General features: G+C 41.4%; 2 protein-coding genes across 2 annotated transcripts in view; both read right to left on the bottom strand.

Moving 5' to 3' along the window:
• Nucleotides 1-2,231, bottom strand: part of LOC118324326 (rhodopsin-like) — a 3,530-nt gene extending 1,299 nt beyond the window's left edge. The window contains exons 1-3 of the mRNA XM_035656609.1: nucleotides 1,871-2,231; nucleotides 1,543-1,711; nucleotides 1,177-1,342 (exon numbers count right to left, since the gene is read on the bottom strand). Of these exons, the coding sequence (XP_035512502.1) occupies nucleotides 1,177-1,342; nucleotides 1,543-1,711; nucleotides 1,871-2,231 (696 nt within the window). The remainder of the gene's footprint in view (nucleotides 1-1,176; nucleotides 1,343-1,542; nucleotides 1,712-1,870) is intronic.
• Nucleotides 2,232-3,039: 808 nt separating this feature from the next.
• ift122 (intraflagellar transport 122 homolog (Chlamydomonas)) overlaps nucleotides 3,040-16,711 on the bottom strand; it is a 19,988-nt gene continuing 6,316 nt past the window's right edge. Inside the window, exons 12-29 of the mRNA XM_035656512.1 lie at nucleotides 16,430-16,567; nucleotides 16,016-16,180; nucleotides 15,582-15,779; nucleotides 15,166-15,306; nucleotides 14,807-14,860; nucleotides 14,050-14,211; nucleotides 13,093-13,259; nucleotides 11,869-12,040; nucleotides 10,449-10,551; nucleotides 8,070-8,210; nucleotides 7,856-7,953; nucleotides 6,652-6,752; nucleotides 5,311-5,476; nucleotides 5,093-5,210; nucleotides 4,876-5,004; nucleotides 4,180-4,256; nucleotides 3,893-4,057; nucleotides 3,040-3,699 (exon numbers count right to left, since the gene is read on the bottom strand). Coding sequence (XP_035512405.1) covers nucleotides 3,613-3,699; nucleotides 3,893-4,057; nucleotides 4,180-4,256; nucleotides 4,876-5,004; nucleotides 5,093-5,210; nucleotides 5,311-5,476; nucleotides 6,652-6,752; nucleotides 7,856-7,953; nucleotides 8,070-8,210; nucleotides 10,449-10,551; nucleotides 11,869-12,040; nucleotides 13,093-13,259; nucleotides 14,050-14,211; nucleotides 14,807-14,860; nucleotides 15,166-15,306; nucleotides 15,582-15,779; nucleotides 16,016-16,180; nucleotides 16,430-16,567 — 2,382 coding nt within the window. The 3' untranslated portion in view covers nucleotides 3,040-3,612. The remainder of the gene's footprint in view (nucleotides 3,700-3,892; nucleotides 4,058-4,179; nucleotides 4,257-4,875; nucleotides 5,005-5,092; nucleotides 5,211-5,310; nucleotides 5,477-6,651; nucleotides 6,753-7,855; nucleotides 7,954-8,069; nucleotides 8,211-10,448; nucleotides 10,552-11,868; nucleotides 12,041-13,092; nucleotides 13,260-14,049; nucleotides 14,212-14,806; nucleotides 14,861-15,165; nucleotides 15,307-15,581; nucleotides 15,780-16,015; nucleotides 16,181-16,429; nucleotides 16,568-16,711) is intronic.

Here is a 16,711-nt window from a genome sequence, read left to right on the forward strand (position 1 = left end):
GTCATGTTCTCTCATGCTGTTGAAGATTTGTTTACATCTGTAATGGTTTCAAACAGACAGCAGTAAAACAAACGTATCAAGATAATTGTTCAGGATGGAATCAAACTACCCAATTATATATGCAAATATGTCTGTAATTTATGAGTCAAATTACAGATTGAGCCTTTAAGAACAGAAAGGCCGTGTTTTATCACATTTTTTTGGCCACATAGGGGAAGCAGAAACAGGCTGTCTGACACATGATCACCTTTTAAATTGATCTTGTGAATGTCTTAGCAAACAGTTGCTTATATACACACAGAGCAGTAGCAGCCTTGTCATTCATTTGGGTTTGTCTTTCTGTCCAGCTGGAGAATGTCCAATATTCACTCTCTTTTGAGCTATTTTCTGTCTCCACTAGCCCCAGTTTGTGCATCCATTCGGTCAAAGAGGTAACCATTCTGCTCTGTATGCTAATAACTCGGGCTTGGACTTGGGTTCTTTAACTGCTTTAGCTGCACTATGTTCACCAGTCTGCTGTTTGGTGCTGAGCAGGCAGTGTGTACAGTTCTGTTTTTTGTTTTTCTTTGCTGGAAACAGCTGCCCATAGCTGAGGCTATGGGAGTTGTGAGAGTGAACCTGATATTAAGGCTGACAGCTAAACAAAGAATTGAAACTTGCTATAAAGCTGCAGATTCAGGTGATAGTTCTCTGTAGATTAGACTCTGTTTGACAGAGAGAGAGAGGTTTCATTGTTAGCAGTGGAGGGGGAAGCATTTATATCCTTCACGTGATAGAATTAACTTAGTACTAAATGTACTAACTCTAACACTTACACTCCACCACTGATTATAAAATGATCAATTAAAGCTGTTTCAATGCAAATTTCAGTATTATTTGTTTTTACTATTTATGAACGCTAATACATTATCAATGTAAAACTATTATTAATGAGGTCACAGTGAGCAGGCAGACTGCCCTCCAGCTTGAGGACCTGGGTATAAGCTGCCATGTTGGCAATGATCTGCCCTCCTGAAGTGTCCTTGAGCCATTAAATCCCTCGCATCTCTAGAGATTCTGCTCTGTGATGCTGCTAACCTCCCAAAAGGTAAAAAAAAAAAAGAGAATTTCTCTACAGAGACAAACAAGGTATCACATCCTTATTATTAATACTGCATCTGGCAGTGGTGTCCTTACCGCTCGCACAGTGCAGAGCAGGCGACTGTAGCAGAAGAAAATGATGAAGAGGGGGATACAGAAATGGAGGACGAACATATAGATGACAAATGAGGTGTTGTGGATCTCGGGCTTAGGAGTGTAGTAGTCAATCCCACAGGAACACTGCATTCCCTCTGGGATGTACCTGCATCCACACATACAATAATAATCTTAAAAATTTCCATCAACACCATCACACTCAGTATTTGATTCTAGATATGTCTTTGAGTAAGTGTTCTGCAAGTAAATAATCTCTAAGGTGCTATAGTGTGCAAGTGATCAGAATAATATGCGTATTGTTTTGAAACCTGGCAAGCACAGTCTAAACACTGAAACATACAGTACCGAGACCATCCAAATAGAGGGGGAGCAGCACAGGTCAGGGCCATGATCCATGTGAATGCCAGCCCAGCAATGGCATGTTTCTCCCCAAAGCGGAAGTTAGTCATTGGCTTACAGATCACAATGTAGCGCTCAATAGCCAAAACCACCAAAGACCAGAGAGCAATCTCTCCTGAGACATGAAATAAAGCAAGTGTAAATTTAAACAGACATGGTATTTAAGAGTACAAGTAAAATATTGCCAATAATGTAATTGACATATTAAGGACATTTATATGATCTAAATAAAAGCATTTTAATACACAAGAGAAATGTGTTCCTCATGTCTTACCTCCTAAGGTGGCAAAGAATCCTTCAATATAGCAGCCGGTGACCCCTAATATGAAGTATCCATGCAGGGCTGTGTACAGGGTGACTGTGAATCCTCCGATGATCATGAAGAGGTCGGCCACCGCCAGGTTGAGCAGGACGTAGTTCAAAGGGGTCCTCAGCTTTTTGTTTTTGACAGTGACATGGAGAGTGAGGAAGTTGATGGGGAATGCAGTGAAGATGAGGAACAGCATGTACGCAGCCACAAGAGAGTACTTCCAGGGCTCAGCCAGGTAGTACTGAGGGTGCTCAAATGGGCTGCGAACCAACCCAGTCTTGTTAGACATGGGAACATAAAAGTTGGGTCCTTCTGTGCCATTCATGGCTGCAGCTGGTGATGGTTTTTTTTTCTTCCTCTGAGACCTTGACACTCAATAAAACAGCCTGTGCCTCTTCTCAGAATAGAATACTGTGAGGGAGTCTTGTCGTGAAGTTGTAGTGAAAATGGGGGAGAAAGGATGGCTGAAGGGATGGATCTTGTGGAAGTAAGATGTTCTCTGCAGCCCCCTGAAGTGATGCGGCACCTTTTAACAGGCCGATCGGATTAGGGACGTGCATGGAGCAAAGTGTTAGCAGAGGTGGAATTAAGACACTCAATCTCCCTCTCTCTCTCCCTCTCTCTCTCTCACACACACAAACACACACACACAGTCACATACACAGGCACACACATAAAGCATTAAAGAAGAAAACTCCAGAAATAGCTATGCAGTATGTTCACCATTTTCAAGGTGAGAGGTTACAGTCGTGGCAACCCGAACTCCATCATTACTGTCATGTGCATCAATGCATCATCAGAATAAGATGAGAGCAGAGAGTGGGAGGAAGGGCAAAGAGGGAACCAGCCTATTTGTGATTTAAACCGTTCAGAGTGGACAAACGACAAAATGAATTTTCTTGAGCAATTCAACTTATTTGCATCCGCGAAAGCCTAATCCCTAACCACTGCATAATGCAGAGCTCAACTCATAGCCGTAGGTGTACTCAGAATCAGTGGGGCATACCGCTCACAGCATGCACTTTCCCAGCTCTCTCTTTCACAGACACAAATCCTAAAGTTCAATCTGCAAGAGTAAAAAGTTAATGTTACTCCAGTTGTCTTTGTAACATCATTAAGAAAACCCATGGTCATAAAAAATACCAAAACATTTTATTGAAAAGGCCTTTTTTCCATTTGTAATGATATAAAAAATACATTCTCATGACTAAATGTCCCGTACTGTTATAAAACATACAGTATTCAGTATGTGAGCCTGTGAAATCTTGTTGGCAGATGTCTCTGGTCTTTGTGAATAATAACATTATCATTATAACAAATGTGTTTTCTATTAGGTTAAAAGTGTTTTTTTTTAAATAAATGTGTTATTATAGCAATATTGTTTTTACACTGTACACCTCTGTTCCCTTTAAAGTAATGATGAAATCAGTGACAGCCCAAGGTAATCTGATCCTAATAATCCAATTGGGTTGATTGGCTGATGGTGCACTTTTAATGACCACTCTATAATGACAAACACACACACTACAGGTATTACTGCTCTTGAGCTCGAGGAATAGCGGTAACACATTCACATTAACTTGACAATAAACAGATGTCTATGTATATTACAGAGACAATGATATTACAATGTAAAAGAACAAAGACAACATGTCAGAAAGGACAACAAGATTATCTTTTAAAATAGCTGCTCTATTTTAAGTACATCAGTTTGGTTCATCGATGGGTCTGCGACAGTAAGGGCAGCAGTTGTGCTGAAGCACCAGGAGTTCATAGTCTTCACTGTGAAACATCTACGAGGAAATACAAAGATAGCAACATTAGAACGGCCTCATCTGAGGATCTGAAAATAAATGTTATCTATAGAGGGCGTGCAACAACAAAAAAAACCTCACGTAAAAAAAACACTGTTAGTTACAGAGACAAAGAAGAAAGACAGAAAAACACACCAGGTTACACGAGCCCTGGGTCTTATAAATGCTGTACCTTGAAGCAGGTGGGGCACATGGTGATGCTCACATCAGGCAGCAGGGAGCGGAAGTATTCCCATTTGAGCGGCCTGGGCCAGCGTTTGATCAGGACGTCCCTCCTGCTCATTGAGCGCAGCACCAAGCGACTCACCTTGACTGGGACAAAGTTCGAACCCCCCTGCTGTTTGGACACACACAGGAACACATCCACATTCTATTATGGACCCTGTCCTTTCCCCCTCTCCAGCTGGTTTGCCCAGTTAGTGGAATATTAATCGCCTCATCTTCTCTGTCCTTTCTTACCTCAAAGCTCATTTTGGCTGTAAATGGGTCTTCCTCTGCATCATCAAAACCATCATCCATCCTCAAAGACTGCAGCTCTGATTAGCGTTCATTAAGAACAGATAGCAATGCATATACTTCACAATCATATTTTACGTGTTTTTTTTTTTTTTACATGTTATGTATGTTTTCTGTAATTATATATTTTCAAGACAGGAAAACCCCTTGTATTATCCCTCAGAAAATTATTCTAAAAGTGAGAGTGTTTCAAATGCCAATCAGTCATGCCTGTCAGTCACATCGTGGGTCTGGAGTAACAGAGCAGACCTCAGTGCCCTTGAGTGTCTGCCGGCTAATGCAGGTTAATCCCTGCACTAGGGCTGTGGCTACGGCTCTCCGAGGGTTAGTGTCATTAAGATGAGACAGGAGAGCCTCTCTAACCCTATTAGCTCAAGAGCTAAGATGACTTAGCTCTGACAGCTTACCCACCAGCGCAGAATCGAGGCCAACGCAGACTAAACAGCTTCTTAGAACTGTCACAAGGCGGAGAGGAGTCACGTGCTTAATTTGGAAGAGATGTGCAGTGTGTTAGGGCAGACACTCAGGACCAGCAGAGTGGGGAGTTAATAATAATAATACAAAGCTTGTGAATCATGTTACTCTGTGTATGTGTGTGTATTTGTGTGTAGCTACATTGTGTAGATGACCAAAGGATACCACCATTGTCCATATCGTGCCAGCGCCCATCCCTCTGATCCGTGTGAGGAACTTCTAGGTCAATCAGAGACACAGCCTCTTCATCACTGATGCCCTCCTCCAGGTAGAACTGCACCAAAGGCAACACCTCTGTATACAAGGAGAAATGCTACATTAAAACACAAACAGAGTCTTCTCTGTGTAAATACTGCGTACAATCTGTCTCTGTATCACTGACCGTATGATGAAGCAGAGTAGATGAAAGGCTGCCTGCAGTTGATGCACACGCTGCCCTGGTTGTTCAGCAGGGGGTTGTTAGTGGAGCAGCGGTAGCACATCATGCCCTCAATCAGATCCTGCAGGAAAAACACGGAAGTTAAACATATACATTCATGAACACAATATTTCAGAGCATGTTAAATATACCAGCATGTACATGCCAACTCCTAAACACACCTCGCTGTCGTGAAATGGTTTGGCGCGAACGGTGAGGCTGCCCAGTTCTATGGACTCCTGGAAGCGGGAGGGAATGTGCAGCTCCTGGAGTTTCTCGTACGAATACCTGGCAAGTTTATATGCACCCAGTTTTTGACTCTGCTTGGCCAACGCATACAAGGTGTTTCTAAGAATCAGGTCAAGGAAAATAAATGTAAGAGGAATAGCTAAATATAGTCTAAATATAGTTTCACTGGGACATTGATTTCTAGATGTCTTATTCAAAAATAGTTACCTTTTATGTGGAAAAATGTACCCTTGTGTGTATTTATAAATAGGTATAATAAATATACAATAATGGTATATTCCCTCATTTCTCTAAATGAGCTGTTAAGAGCCGTGCTGACGCAGCAACACTGGCTAAATGCCTCAAAAGTAATACCTTGGTAAGATTGTGTTTGTGGGCTTGTGTGTGGGCTTATACAGGCCTATGTGCCTGTTTTTGCGTTTGAGTTGAGGAAATTGTTGCTTATTTGTATTTATATGGACAGATTGTTAAGAGAGCTGCTCTGAGAGTGGCAATGACAGGTCAATGAGTTGCAGCTGCAACAGCTCAACACTGGCACTCCTCCATAACCTAAAACTTAACACTACTCCTCTCCTTTGAATGCTCTCCCGCTCCTCCCACACACCCAGTTCTGTTCCACGGCTGGGACTGTTGATAAATGCGTGTCCTCCTATTGTGTAGGTTGTTTAGTGCAGCCTTTCTGTGACATTGCGTTCAATTGTTCACATCAATTCCAATGCAGCCCAGCAAAGTCTATAAATCTAAGTTCAAAGTTTTTGGAACACCTCAGTTTGGCCACAGAGGATCCCAGCTGCTCAGCTTGACATCCTCCTCAAAGGCTGGGCTTTCCTTCCTCACACTCTGCCTCTATGTGACCACATGGATGTGTCTGTACGGCTGTGGGTGGCTTTGTGTGTGTATTTTTTCGAATTAAAACACATTGTTTAGTGTGTTTATATCTGTACGTGTCTGCACAAAGTTCAATAATCAAAGCATTTGTTTAGATAACGGAGAATGTGCCTCTTGCTGGCATCATCTCCTCCCCATCATCACCCCTTTTATTTCTCTCAGCAGCAGCATGGTTTCCGCAGTGGCGCCAACTCTTCCGTTTTCTCTCTACTTCTATCGCTTTTCCACCACTTTATCATCACTGTCTCTGCCAGTCTTGATTTCAGATTGGCATGTCTGTTCTTGAGAGTTTCCCAGAGAGGAAGGGCCACACAGTACTTTATTCTAAAAATATTTACTTGATATCTTACAATATGTTTGGTCTACTTTCTCAAATGGAAGGATACACTTTAGATATGCCAGGTGGTATGTCCTTGGTGAGGTTGTTCAGGAGAAACCTGCAGATGTTGAAGAGCGTCTCTGGCATGTGGGAACTGAAGGGCTCATCCTGAAGATAGAAACAGTTAAATAAAACAGTTAAGTAAAAATAGAAATCTCTGATAAACAAATTGCGGGTTTTACACTCTCCTACTCCCCTTCTAAACAATTTCATCTTTTAACCTGGTCTAAAAGCAGCCTAACCCTTTGCAGTGCCTCATCCCACCTCACAGCGCCCTGAAAGGAAAAGAAGAATTTGCGAAAGCAATCACTAACAGCACCTTATCCCAAAAAGTTGATAGTTCAAATCTATAGTGCCTGCCCATGAGAGTTAAAGTGAGATATAGAGGTTTCCTGCTCTGGTCTGGATCACAGCAATGCCTCACTATTGCAGGGGTGTGACCACAGCCAAGCAGAAAGCTGAAACAACAAACTGAGGACACTGACACAGGCCAGGTCACCTATGTAGTGCTCATAGCTTGTTTGTAAGTGGGTTAGGGCTGGGGGCTTGGAGAAGACCACTGATTAGGTAGTCATCATGATCAATCAAGCAGCTGGTTACCATGGTGACAGGGGTCAATGAGGTTTCACGGAGTGAATCATTTTGACGGCTGCATAAACGGGCATGTCTCACTATGAGCAGCTGTGTGTACTGTAGTATGTCCATCAAAAAGTTTCTGCCTGTACTTTTTAGTACAACAATAACAAAGTCTAATAATCCTGTGGTTCAGCCTGATTAAATTACCCTTCAGTGGTCACCACCTGAACTTAACACCCTCAACTGTCTTTTGTTCACTTTGCCTAACAACCTCTGTGCATCTTAATTTCTCCTTTATCCTGAGTCTCCTTTTTTGGATTGACATAATCTTACAGAACCAGACCTCCTTCTTGTCAAACTCACAGCGGTCTGAAGAAATTTGAGTACAAAAGTTGATTAGAAAGTGGGCAGGAATGCAGAGTGGCTGTCAGTATACTTCAAGTGAAAAAAAACTATATTAGGAACATGACTGTGTTTGTGTCCAAACAGAAATCTAACCACATAGTAGGTACTGTTTTCAGGGCTTTCAATCTGACAGCCAATCATATGGCTGCCTCTGATTTCTAAGGCCTCCTCCCACTTTTGTCTGGTCTGGCTATGAAAGATTAGGGTTGACAACAGCAGCATGTGCTCACCGTGTAGCGCTGGATGGAGCGATAGACATGATAGAGCTCAGCAAGATGCTGAAAACGCTCAAACTTCTTCAGCATTTCCTCCCTCTGGTCTTCACTTTCTGATACAGACAAACACAGATGTAGCACTTTGTTTTAGTAAGAACCAATAAAGGCATCAGGCTTTACAGTACAAACAAATTGTGCCTCTTTCCAGCGCAGAGAAGATGGGTCTCACCTCTAGCGATGTCCAGACACTGCATAGACAGCATCCAGTAATAGTATCCTGCATCGTTGAACCTGTTCTCCACCACTGCATTGTGGGTAAGCTGCTCCAGGACTTTCACAGCTTCGTTCTGGCGCCCTGCCTTGTGAAATGCTAAAGAGTGAAAGAAAGACAGAAAGAAAGTGGTGATGGATGGATTATTTTGTGCCCTTGAAGTCTTGAGGCAACGCTGGATTTCAAGTGTCAATCCAAGGCATCCCGCTTTATTTATTTATTTTTGGGTGACATCTTTGGTGCTTAGTTGTCATTGTTGAGGTATTATTGCACTATATTTCCCAGAAATGATTTCACAATCAAACACCAGGTATGTATTTTTTTTCATTGCCTCCCAGGAAAGAGTTACCAGACACTGTTAAGAACTTTCATGAATTGACTTGTTTGAATCTCTATTATATCACTAACAGAGAGTACAAAAGCAATCATTTGTGTTTATAAAAATGTAGGTCACAATACAAAAGGTGAAAAAGGTTTGTCTGCACATTCAATTAATGTATTGTGTCTATACTCACGTGCATCTGTGAAGAATCTCTGTAGGTTAGCTTTTTTTTCTAATAAAATTGCACTCTCAAACTACAGAATTGTATTGTATCTAAAAGCATATAAAAATATGTATAGTTATACATAAACACACACAAAGACTCCCTAATTGCTAAGATTCATTTGTACCTAATGTATAAAGGACAAAGGTTTCCTAATTTTTTACATCGAACATAAGTCTTTACCAAATAGGGAGGTTGCTCCCGGATATAAAACAACAAAGCCCTTTGACTATTTAAACATAAGCTCTGTTCTTCATGTTCCTATCAGAGGGTAATTAGAAGCAGCTTTATGGAGTCGACCCCACCAGCGACCCTGCCCCTGCAACCACAGCGGGGGTCAGGACATATTAGTGGGAAATATTTATCAGTCTACCTAACTGGATAAAAAACACATTCAGCTGTTGTTGGTTAATGTTAGTTGATGTTTTCTCTTCTGGAAACACAAAACATAAGCTGACAAAGATGAGTATGGCAGTGGTTTCAACATCTTCTGGTCAAACAAACAAATACACTTTACTATGAACTACAATGGTAAGTAAAGATAACAAGGTCATCTTTAGGACAGTTGTAATCTCAGCACACAACCTGTTTGTGTATTGGAGAAAACAGGTCAATCAAGTTTATTGCATAATTTTGATGCTACTTGGTGAAATGTTACTGTCTGTTTTTTTTTATTTACACAGTTGAATTACCTTTATCAATTAGAAGACTTTAGAGTAATAGAGTTTCGCAAGGATTTGAATGTATTAAACTGAGAAACACGACAACGGTCAAAAGATATATTCAAACTAAATACATGTAAAACAGTCAAACAGCCCTTTGGTGATGGTAAAAATGACATGGACCCAATAGAATTGGGTCTGCACATTCCTGCAAAAACTCTTCCATTGGACGGTAACTTAGAAGTTAATCTACATTCTTTGTTGGTAATTTTGATCTTTTGTATTTGTGAACAGCAGCTTATTAAATGTTGCTGCTGCAAGGAATTGTGGGGCAGTATTATCACCTTTCGTACCTAAAGGATGGTCAAGAGTATCCAATGCTAAAGGAGATTGAAACATTAAAGCTCCTCTCCTTTAATCAAATACTTCTGGGTCTTCGACCACACCCCCCATTTTGGAAACAACTTAGCTACCCCTGAAGCATCCAAAATATAAACCCAACCAATTCCGTCTAGTGTTAAGTATTTCTAAAGCTGTCTGAGAAGTACTAGTGCATGGACAGGGGACAAGCCAGCATTTGAGTTTCAATTGCAATCACTAATATCACAATTCTGTGTTACCGCCTGACTAAAATACACACAATCAGCAAAATGCATGACCATAAGCAAGCTCCAATACAATCAGGCCTGTTCAGTCATGTCGAGACAGGCAGAGGAAGATTATGTAGAAGAGGAAATATGCCTGCTGAGATCATAATTATAAATCTATGAGCTGATTATAACTATGGTTACAGTTGGTAATCATCATCAGAGCTGCTTGTAGTACTGGTGATTAGAGGCATGCATGCATGTCATTCAGTTAACAGGCAGCCCAGCTCTGTTCTGCTCTGCTCCAGCAAAGAGGATCATGTTTTACAGTGGATACAGAGAATCTTAAGGAAGTAGTGAAAAATGTCTGTGTCCAGGGCTGGCCAGGCTTTATCACTTCCATATGTAAATACTGGCTGTGGTTGTAGAATTTATGTTCACTGAAATAATCCTGGAAACCCACATTCATAATGCAAATGTACACGCCGGAGCAACCTATACAGGCTTGGTAAAGGTGTAGCCCTGGCGGTGATGCACACTCACCTTTTTGTGCCTCTTCAAAGCGGTCATTCTCAGCCAACCACTGGGCATAAGGCACAAAGACGTCATTTTTGAACTGGGGGTGCTTCTCCACCAGTGAGAAGGCCTGAGAAATGAACGGGTGAGAGCAAAAAAAAGAGCGAAGAAAAAACATATGGTATATTTGAAAAGTTGACATGAGAATGTATGTCCCACAGATTGTAACATATAGAGAACCGCGTAAGGCCACCTTGGGTAATTATGGCTTAACTGGAGTTGATTAGGGACACACGAGTTGCCACACATTATTCAGGGAAACACACATTACCTCTTGTCAAAATATTGCTGCAGCATTATTAATTAGTTGAGAACAAAGAAAAGTGTATGAGCTAAGTTGATTTCACACTCAGTTACAACTACAACTGCAGCGCTTATCCTGTTTGAATGACAGCATATAAAGAGCTGTTGTAGTACCTTGTGGACGTATATTTGCCTGTCATAGTGACTGATTAATCTAAATGTCCTGTAGCAAAACCTGAGCCAAGAAACACACACCAGTCATACCATAAAGTAAAAGAGAGACGGGGAGTTTGTGTGTGTGTGTCCAAGGCCTGTGAAGTAATTTAAAGAAATACTTTGTTTTAGAAAAGAGTGGGTGCAGTGAATAGCATCCATATGGCCCATGCTGTAACTCTAGTCTCTGCTCTATCCTGTCTTGGTGTCCACCTCCCACCGGTAAAGCACATAAAGCCTAACAGTTCTTTCAACTCTACCTCCCTCTGCTTTTTCTTTTTTCCTCTCTAAGGATCAAATACATTTCCAGGAAGACTTCCACAGACACTACAGCAGAACCATGTGATCATAATTTGATGTTCTGTTTTTGGCTCTTCTGTTTCAGCATGCAAATCGCCAATGTGCATCTCTGTAACGCCTTTAACTCGATTAAAGACTGCAGATGGATTAAAGAAATGCAATATTTTCTTCTTGCTGAGAAGCATGATCCACTCTGATGGAGGAATTTGATTGGAGGCAGAATAGAGCTTTAAGCTGATATTCTTTCAGTGCAGTCAAGTGTTTTGTGCTTCTCACTCTCTAATCATCGTGTGGGCATGGATTCAGAGAAATCCAAAGCTGGATGATTAGCTCTGGAGCGTGCGTGTGGTTTAAGTTTTTCAGTGTTTGAGGACATTAGGCAGATGTATTGTCTTACTGTTTGCATTCAGGTTTAACAAATGCAATATACTTTTCTGAAGATCCCTGCAAAGACTGAATAAGCCATGAACATCAAGTTGTTTATGATATGGGTTTTCGTGTACCACAGCAATTTATTTAGCACAGTCCTATGTGGCTCACATTATATTTATGTGATTGTCTCAGGACATTCTATATATAAGCCATGATGAGCGGAGCAGGTGTGCCTCCCGTGTGCATAAGTGTGTCAAACCTCTTCCCAGTGCCGGGTTTCCACATGCAGCTGCACTAGAGCCTGCAAGTCTCCCATCTTGGAATAAGTCTCTGAGGCATAGCCATGGTGCTTCAGCCTCTTGAAGTAGAGCGCACACTTTGCCAGTGGTTCGCGTTCAGCCTTGTCCAACTTGCGAGCAATGTCAATCAGCCTGGATGAGAGGAGAGAGGAATGAGCACATGCAGAGAGGGCAAGTGCAGATAAACCCTTACACAGGGGTCTGTTGTATCAAACTATGCTCGTGACCTCAAAAGAATTTGAACCCATCAGGGTCACTAGCTGAATCAGATTAAGGGGAAAGAGTCCTGACTCTGTTCAGCTGCAGTTTTTGTTGAGCTGACCAACTGGTAACACCACAGGAGGCTTACAGCATGCAGACAATAGGTCAGATGGAGTCAGTGGGGAGTTCTGATATGACCACCAGACAATGGCATATCAGTTTGGCCGGTTTCCACACACACTCACACCCCACATTCCCACCACGCACATATGAGTGAAAGCTAAGAGAAAGGTAATCATTCTTTATGTACTTTCTTAGCTACCATCAGCATGTGAAATATACTGTATCATCTAATCCTTTGAGTGGGAAACACATGATGTTTATTACTTTGTTGCTTCCTTGTGATACTGAGTAAGCAACACAGATTGTAAATTATAGATCCCCTACAGACATGGTTTTAGAATATTCTTTTGTGATAAACTGTACAATTAATCCAAATAGTGAACACAATAACTGCAGGATGTTTGTGTAAAATGGATGATATGGATGAATTCTGAAGAGATTATTTCCTGTGAATACTCATCAGAGATTAAGATATGTATAGCAATTTGAGGACTGTAATCCCACGGGATTTCTGATGAGTTTTCAGGATTTTTTTTAGGAACTTTTAATACAATTCTCTGTATAATGTATTTTTTTTTATTTATAACAATCATACATACTAAATAGGCTTTTTTTTTTTTTTTTTTTTTTATTCTGTGTTTTCTTCTTCCTGATTCTATTGTTCTATTAGCTCTTTGTTTGTTTTGACTGCATACCAAAAAAGTATAGCATATTTACCATATTCAAAAACATATTTTGGATGACAGAAATCATGCAAACAAATCTAAAACTGTCGCTTAAAAAAGTTTAAACAGGAATAACAGTGTATCTTATGGTTGAAAGCTGATCTAGAGGGTATTCATACAGTGACTGACACCTACATGTCTGCCCAGCCGTGCTCGCCTATAATGTCTATGGCTTTGAGATGTTCTCCTGCTGACAGGTACATCTCCGCTGCTGCCCGGGGCTCCTTGCTGCTCTTAGCCCAGTCTGCCTGCTTGGTCATCAGGATCCGAGAGCTCTTAGGGTCTGTTGCTCCAACAAAATCCTGCGAGAAAGACACACAGCTGCAAACTTACTAACCAATGGTAATTTTTCAACTAGAATCCTAATATTAATCTGGAGGGAGACTAAGAGAAGTTCAGTCTAGACAGCCAGAACCATGTGGGTCAAGGCCAAGACAGGGGGAAGAGAGTCACACAAACAGCAGGCCCTTTCCCTCCGGTGTCCATCCTACCTAAAACAAACAGCCTGTAGGACCAGATGGCCACACAGCCACATAAATATACAGCAGCCACATCAAACACACATACAATCTGATACACACGCACACACAAATATACATGAACATGTCATGGCTGTGTCATCCTCTCCAGCAATGTGAATGTAATGCTGATGATCAAAGTGTCCCACTACATGTAAACATAATAAAGCATGAATTTGTCTCAACTCCAACTGACCTCCTCATCAAAGTATTCATGTAAAAGCATACGCTCGCCTTATTCCTCTCCATTGGTGCTCCATTTCCGACTGTAACTATGTGTGTAAGTTACCCTTGTGTTGTGCAGGGATATGTGTGTAAAAGCACGGTGTGCGTGTACTGATCAAATGATATATGTGGAGATTCTAGTGATGTATGAGGAGATGAAAGACAGACGGTAAAGGGGGGCCGTTTGAACACAGTGCAGGGCCCCATCTTGGCATAACTGCACACGATGAAGAAAAACATATGTTCTACACCCCTAAAACATGCAGTGTTTCCAGGTTGTTCTGTCCGTATTAATACAAAGGTATGCTGTACATGCATGTGTGTTTTTGTCAATCAATGATTTAATCACCTTGGCGTACTCAAACATGCGCAGGTCAGTGTACATGCTCAGGGCTCTGGATTCGTGGCCAGTACGTTTGTAGAGCTTTGCTGCCTCGTGGAATTTGCCTTGGTAGGCATAGACATCTGCCAGGAACAGCTCATTGTCGTTCTCACCCCGCTTCTTCCTCTCCTGCAAATCAGTCAGCACAAACACTGGCATGTGTGCAGAGATAAACACTCACATGCATGCACACACAACAGTTATGCATGTGTGTTCACACACACAATGAGTCAAACAACAGAGAAGGCACTAAAACTATCACTATCACTACTGAACCCACACTCTTATAACATCATAACATGTCATAACAAAGTATATTTCCCCTTTATGAAAGGGCAGAACAACTGAAACTTTCTGCTGGCACTAGCTAAGTTGAAAATGTCTTTCCTCTACTCTGCATGGACATTGTCAAATAATCTGTGTGTGCTTTGCTCTGTGTATATATTTTCTTGCATGTGAGAGTGGATTGGACAAGAGAAGGTCATTCAGGATACAGGTTCTTCCCTTGTTAGACTGTGTGGTGTGTGGAGTGCAGCCCAGAGAAAAGCCTAGCAATTAAATGTATGATGACCATAATAATTGTGATTGGCCCAGTCTCCCAAAGCCTTTTCTACCTTTGATGATGTCAGCTCTGGTGGAAGAAGAAATCAGCAAACAAAATATGTGAACATGGCTTTACACAATATTGAGGGATTTTTTTCCCCATTTGAAGAATAGGTATTACCTCGATGCTATTGATGAGCTCCAGGTAGCGCAGGTCTCTGATTCTAATGAAAGCCTGAAAATGTGAAAAGACATGAAATTATTTAGAGGATGGCCTCTCAGAGTCTGATGTTTTGTGTTTTCTTTTGCAGCACACGCTTCTTAAAAATCCTTAAAAATGACTTGTGTTTATTTTTGGATGCCTGGGTAATGCATGTGCTGTAAATTGGTGGCGAGTGTTTCCAGATGGCATGAAGTTACTAAGATACAAGCATGGTAGTGTTTCTACATTCGGAGAAGTTGCATCTTTTTTATTATTCTGTCAAGATACAAGTAATAAAATTTGTGATAATGAGAACAATTTGTGTGTGTCTGACTAACCTTCTTGGCAGTGTCAAAGTCAAGTCCCTCCAGGGCCTCCGTGGCCAAATCCCTCCAGTCACTTTCTGTCACGCCTAGGCAGGCAATCTGATAGGCCTCCTTAAACATCTTCCTTTCCAAGTACTGGTACATGGGCGCTGACTGGGCAGAGAAACACAACACAACATCAAAAAGGATTACAAACATTACATTGTGAAAACAGCAGCAAACAGATAATACATAAGAAGAGAACCACCAATAAAATCTTCACTGCATACTTGTCTCATAAAGAAGCCAATTTTTGTCTTAAATTATGAAAAATCCATGATATTTAAGGATACATTGAGTGCTGGCAATGCAGTGGCATTTCTACATTATGACCACATGAAGACTGTCATAGCCTCCAGACTAGGACCATCTGACAACATACTACACACCTGAGGCACCTCCACAGCAGACATGGAATAGACATGGAGACAGAAGATCTTCGAGCCGTTGTAGCCAACCATAAATCCTTGCATCTTCTGCTGGTGTACAGGAAAGTTGCTAGCCTTGATGTTAAGGTAGCCATTGCCTGAGAAGCACAGCATTTCCTCACACTGGGTGTTCCAGGCCACACTGTTAGCATTAGGCTCCTACAGGGAAAGCAAGAGATGGGGGCAGGTAAAGGAGGGCAGCGGGGAAACAAGGTCTAGAGGTGACTGTGGAACACAGAGTAGGCAGGAGTACATGAGTAAGATGTGTACTGTGTGTGTAAATAACAAATACACGCATGTTTCTTTTTTATTCCATCCCACTACACCACTGAAATGTATTAAGATCATCAGCCAAGTTGGGTTACTCCACCATACCCTTAACCCTCTCCACTGACCTGAAAAAGCAGTTCTTTACTGTTGATGTCATAGACCAGGAGAGTGTTGTGCTCATCCACCACAGCCAGTTTATTACGGGAGGCGCTCATGTCCAGGCAGCGCACTGATGTTGACAGCTTCAGCAGTGTAATGGGAAATGGGTTGTCAACAAATATCTTCAGGATCTACATCGCAAAAAACAATAACAAGCAGAGCAAAATCAGAATGCAGCATCCATATAATGCTAGTTAAATGCTAAATCCAGTTGCAATTAAATAAACACTAAAATGTACAGTATGTTGTGACTTGCATTCCCATCCTCACACAAATGAATCTCATTTTCTTCAAGAAAAAAGCTCTTTCTTTTATGTTCAAATTCCAGGACTAAAGTGCCATTTCTAAGGTGTGGGAATGTATTTTCTCAAAATACTCACAGCTCCATTCTTTAACCCCACTAGTAGGCCCTCCCTGCCTGGCGGACCACCAATCACTTTGATGTAGCGAATTAGAGACTCCATCACCCATTCTTTTTCCTTGATACTGTTGAAGGACATGCACTGGAGCCTCTTCTCCTGCACAAAGCATAGGGGAAAGGTGATACGACAATTACATACAAGACATGAAAGACCGACCGGTTCCGTATGAGCAATTTTTTCTGTTTTTGTTTCTTCGGCCTGTTAATCTCATCCTTTATGTTATTTAAGTTTTTTTTTTTT

This window comes from Morone saxatilis, unplaced genomic scaffold, assembly GCF_004916995.1.
Source record: "Morone saxatilis isolate NCDOM2014 unplaced genomic scaffold, NCSU_SB_2.0 Contig15, whole genome shotgun sequence".
NCBI lineage: Eukaryota > Metazoa > Chordata > Actinopteri > Moronidae > Morone > Morone saxatilis.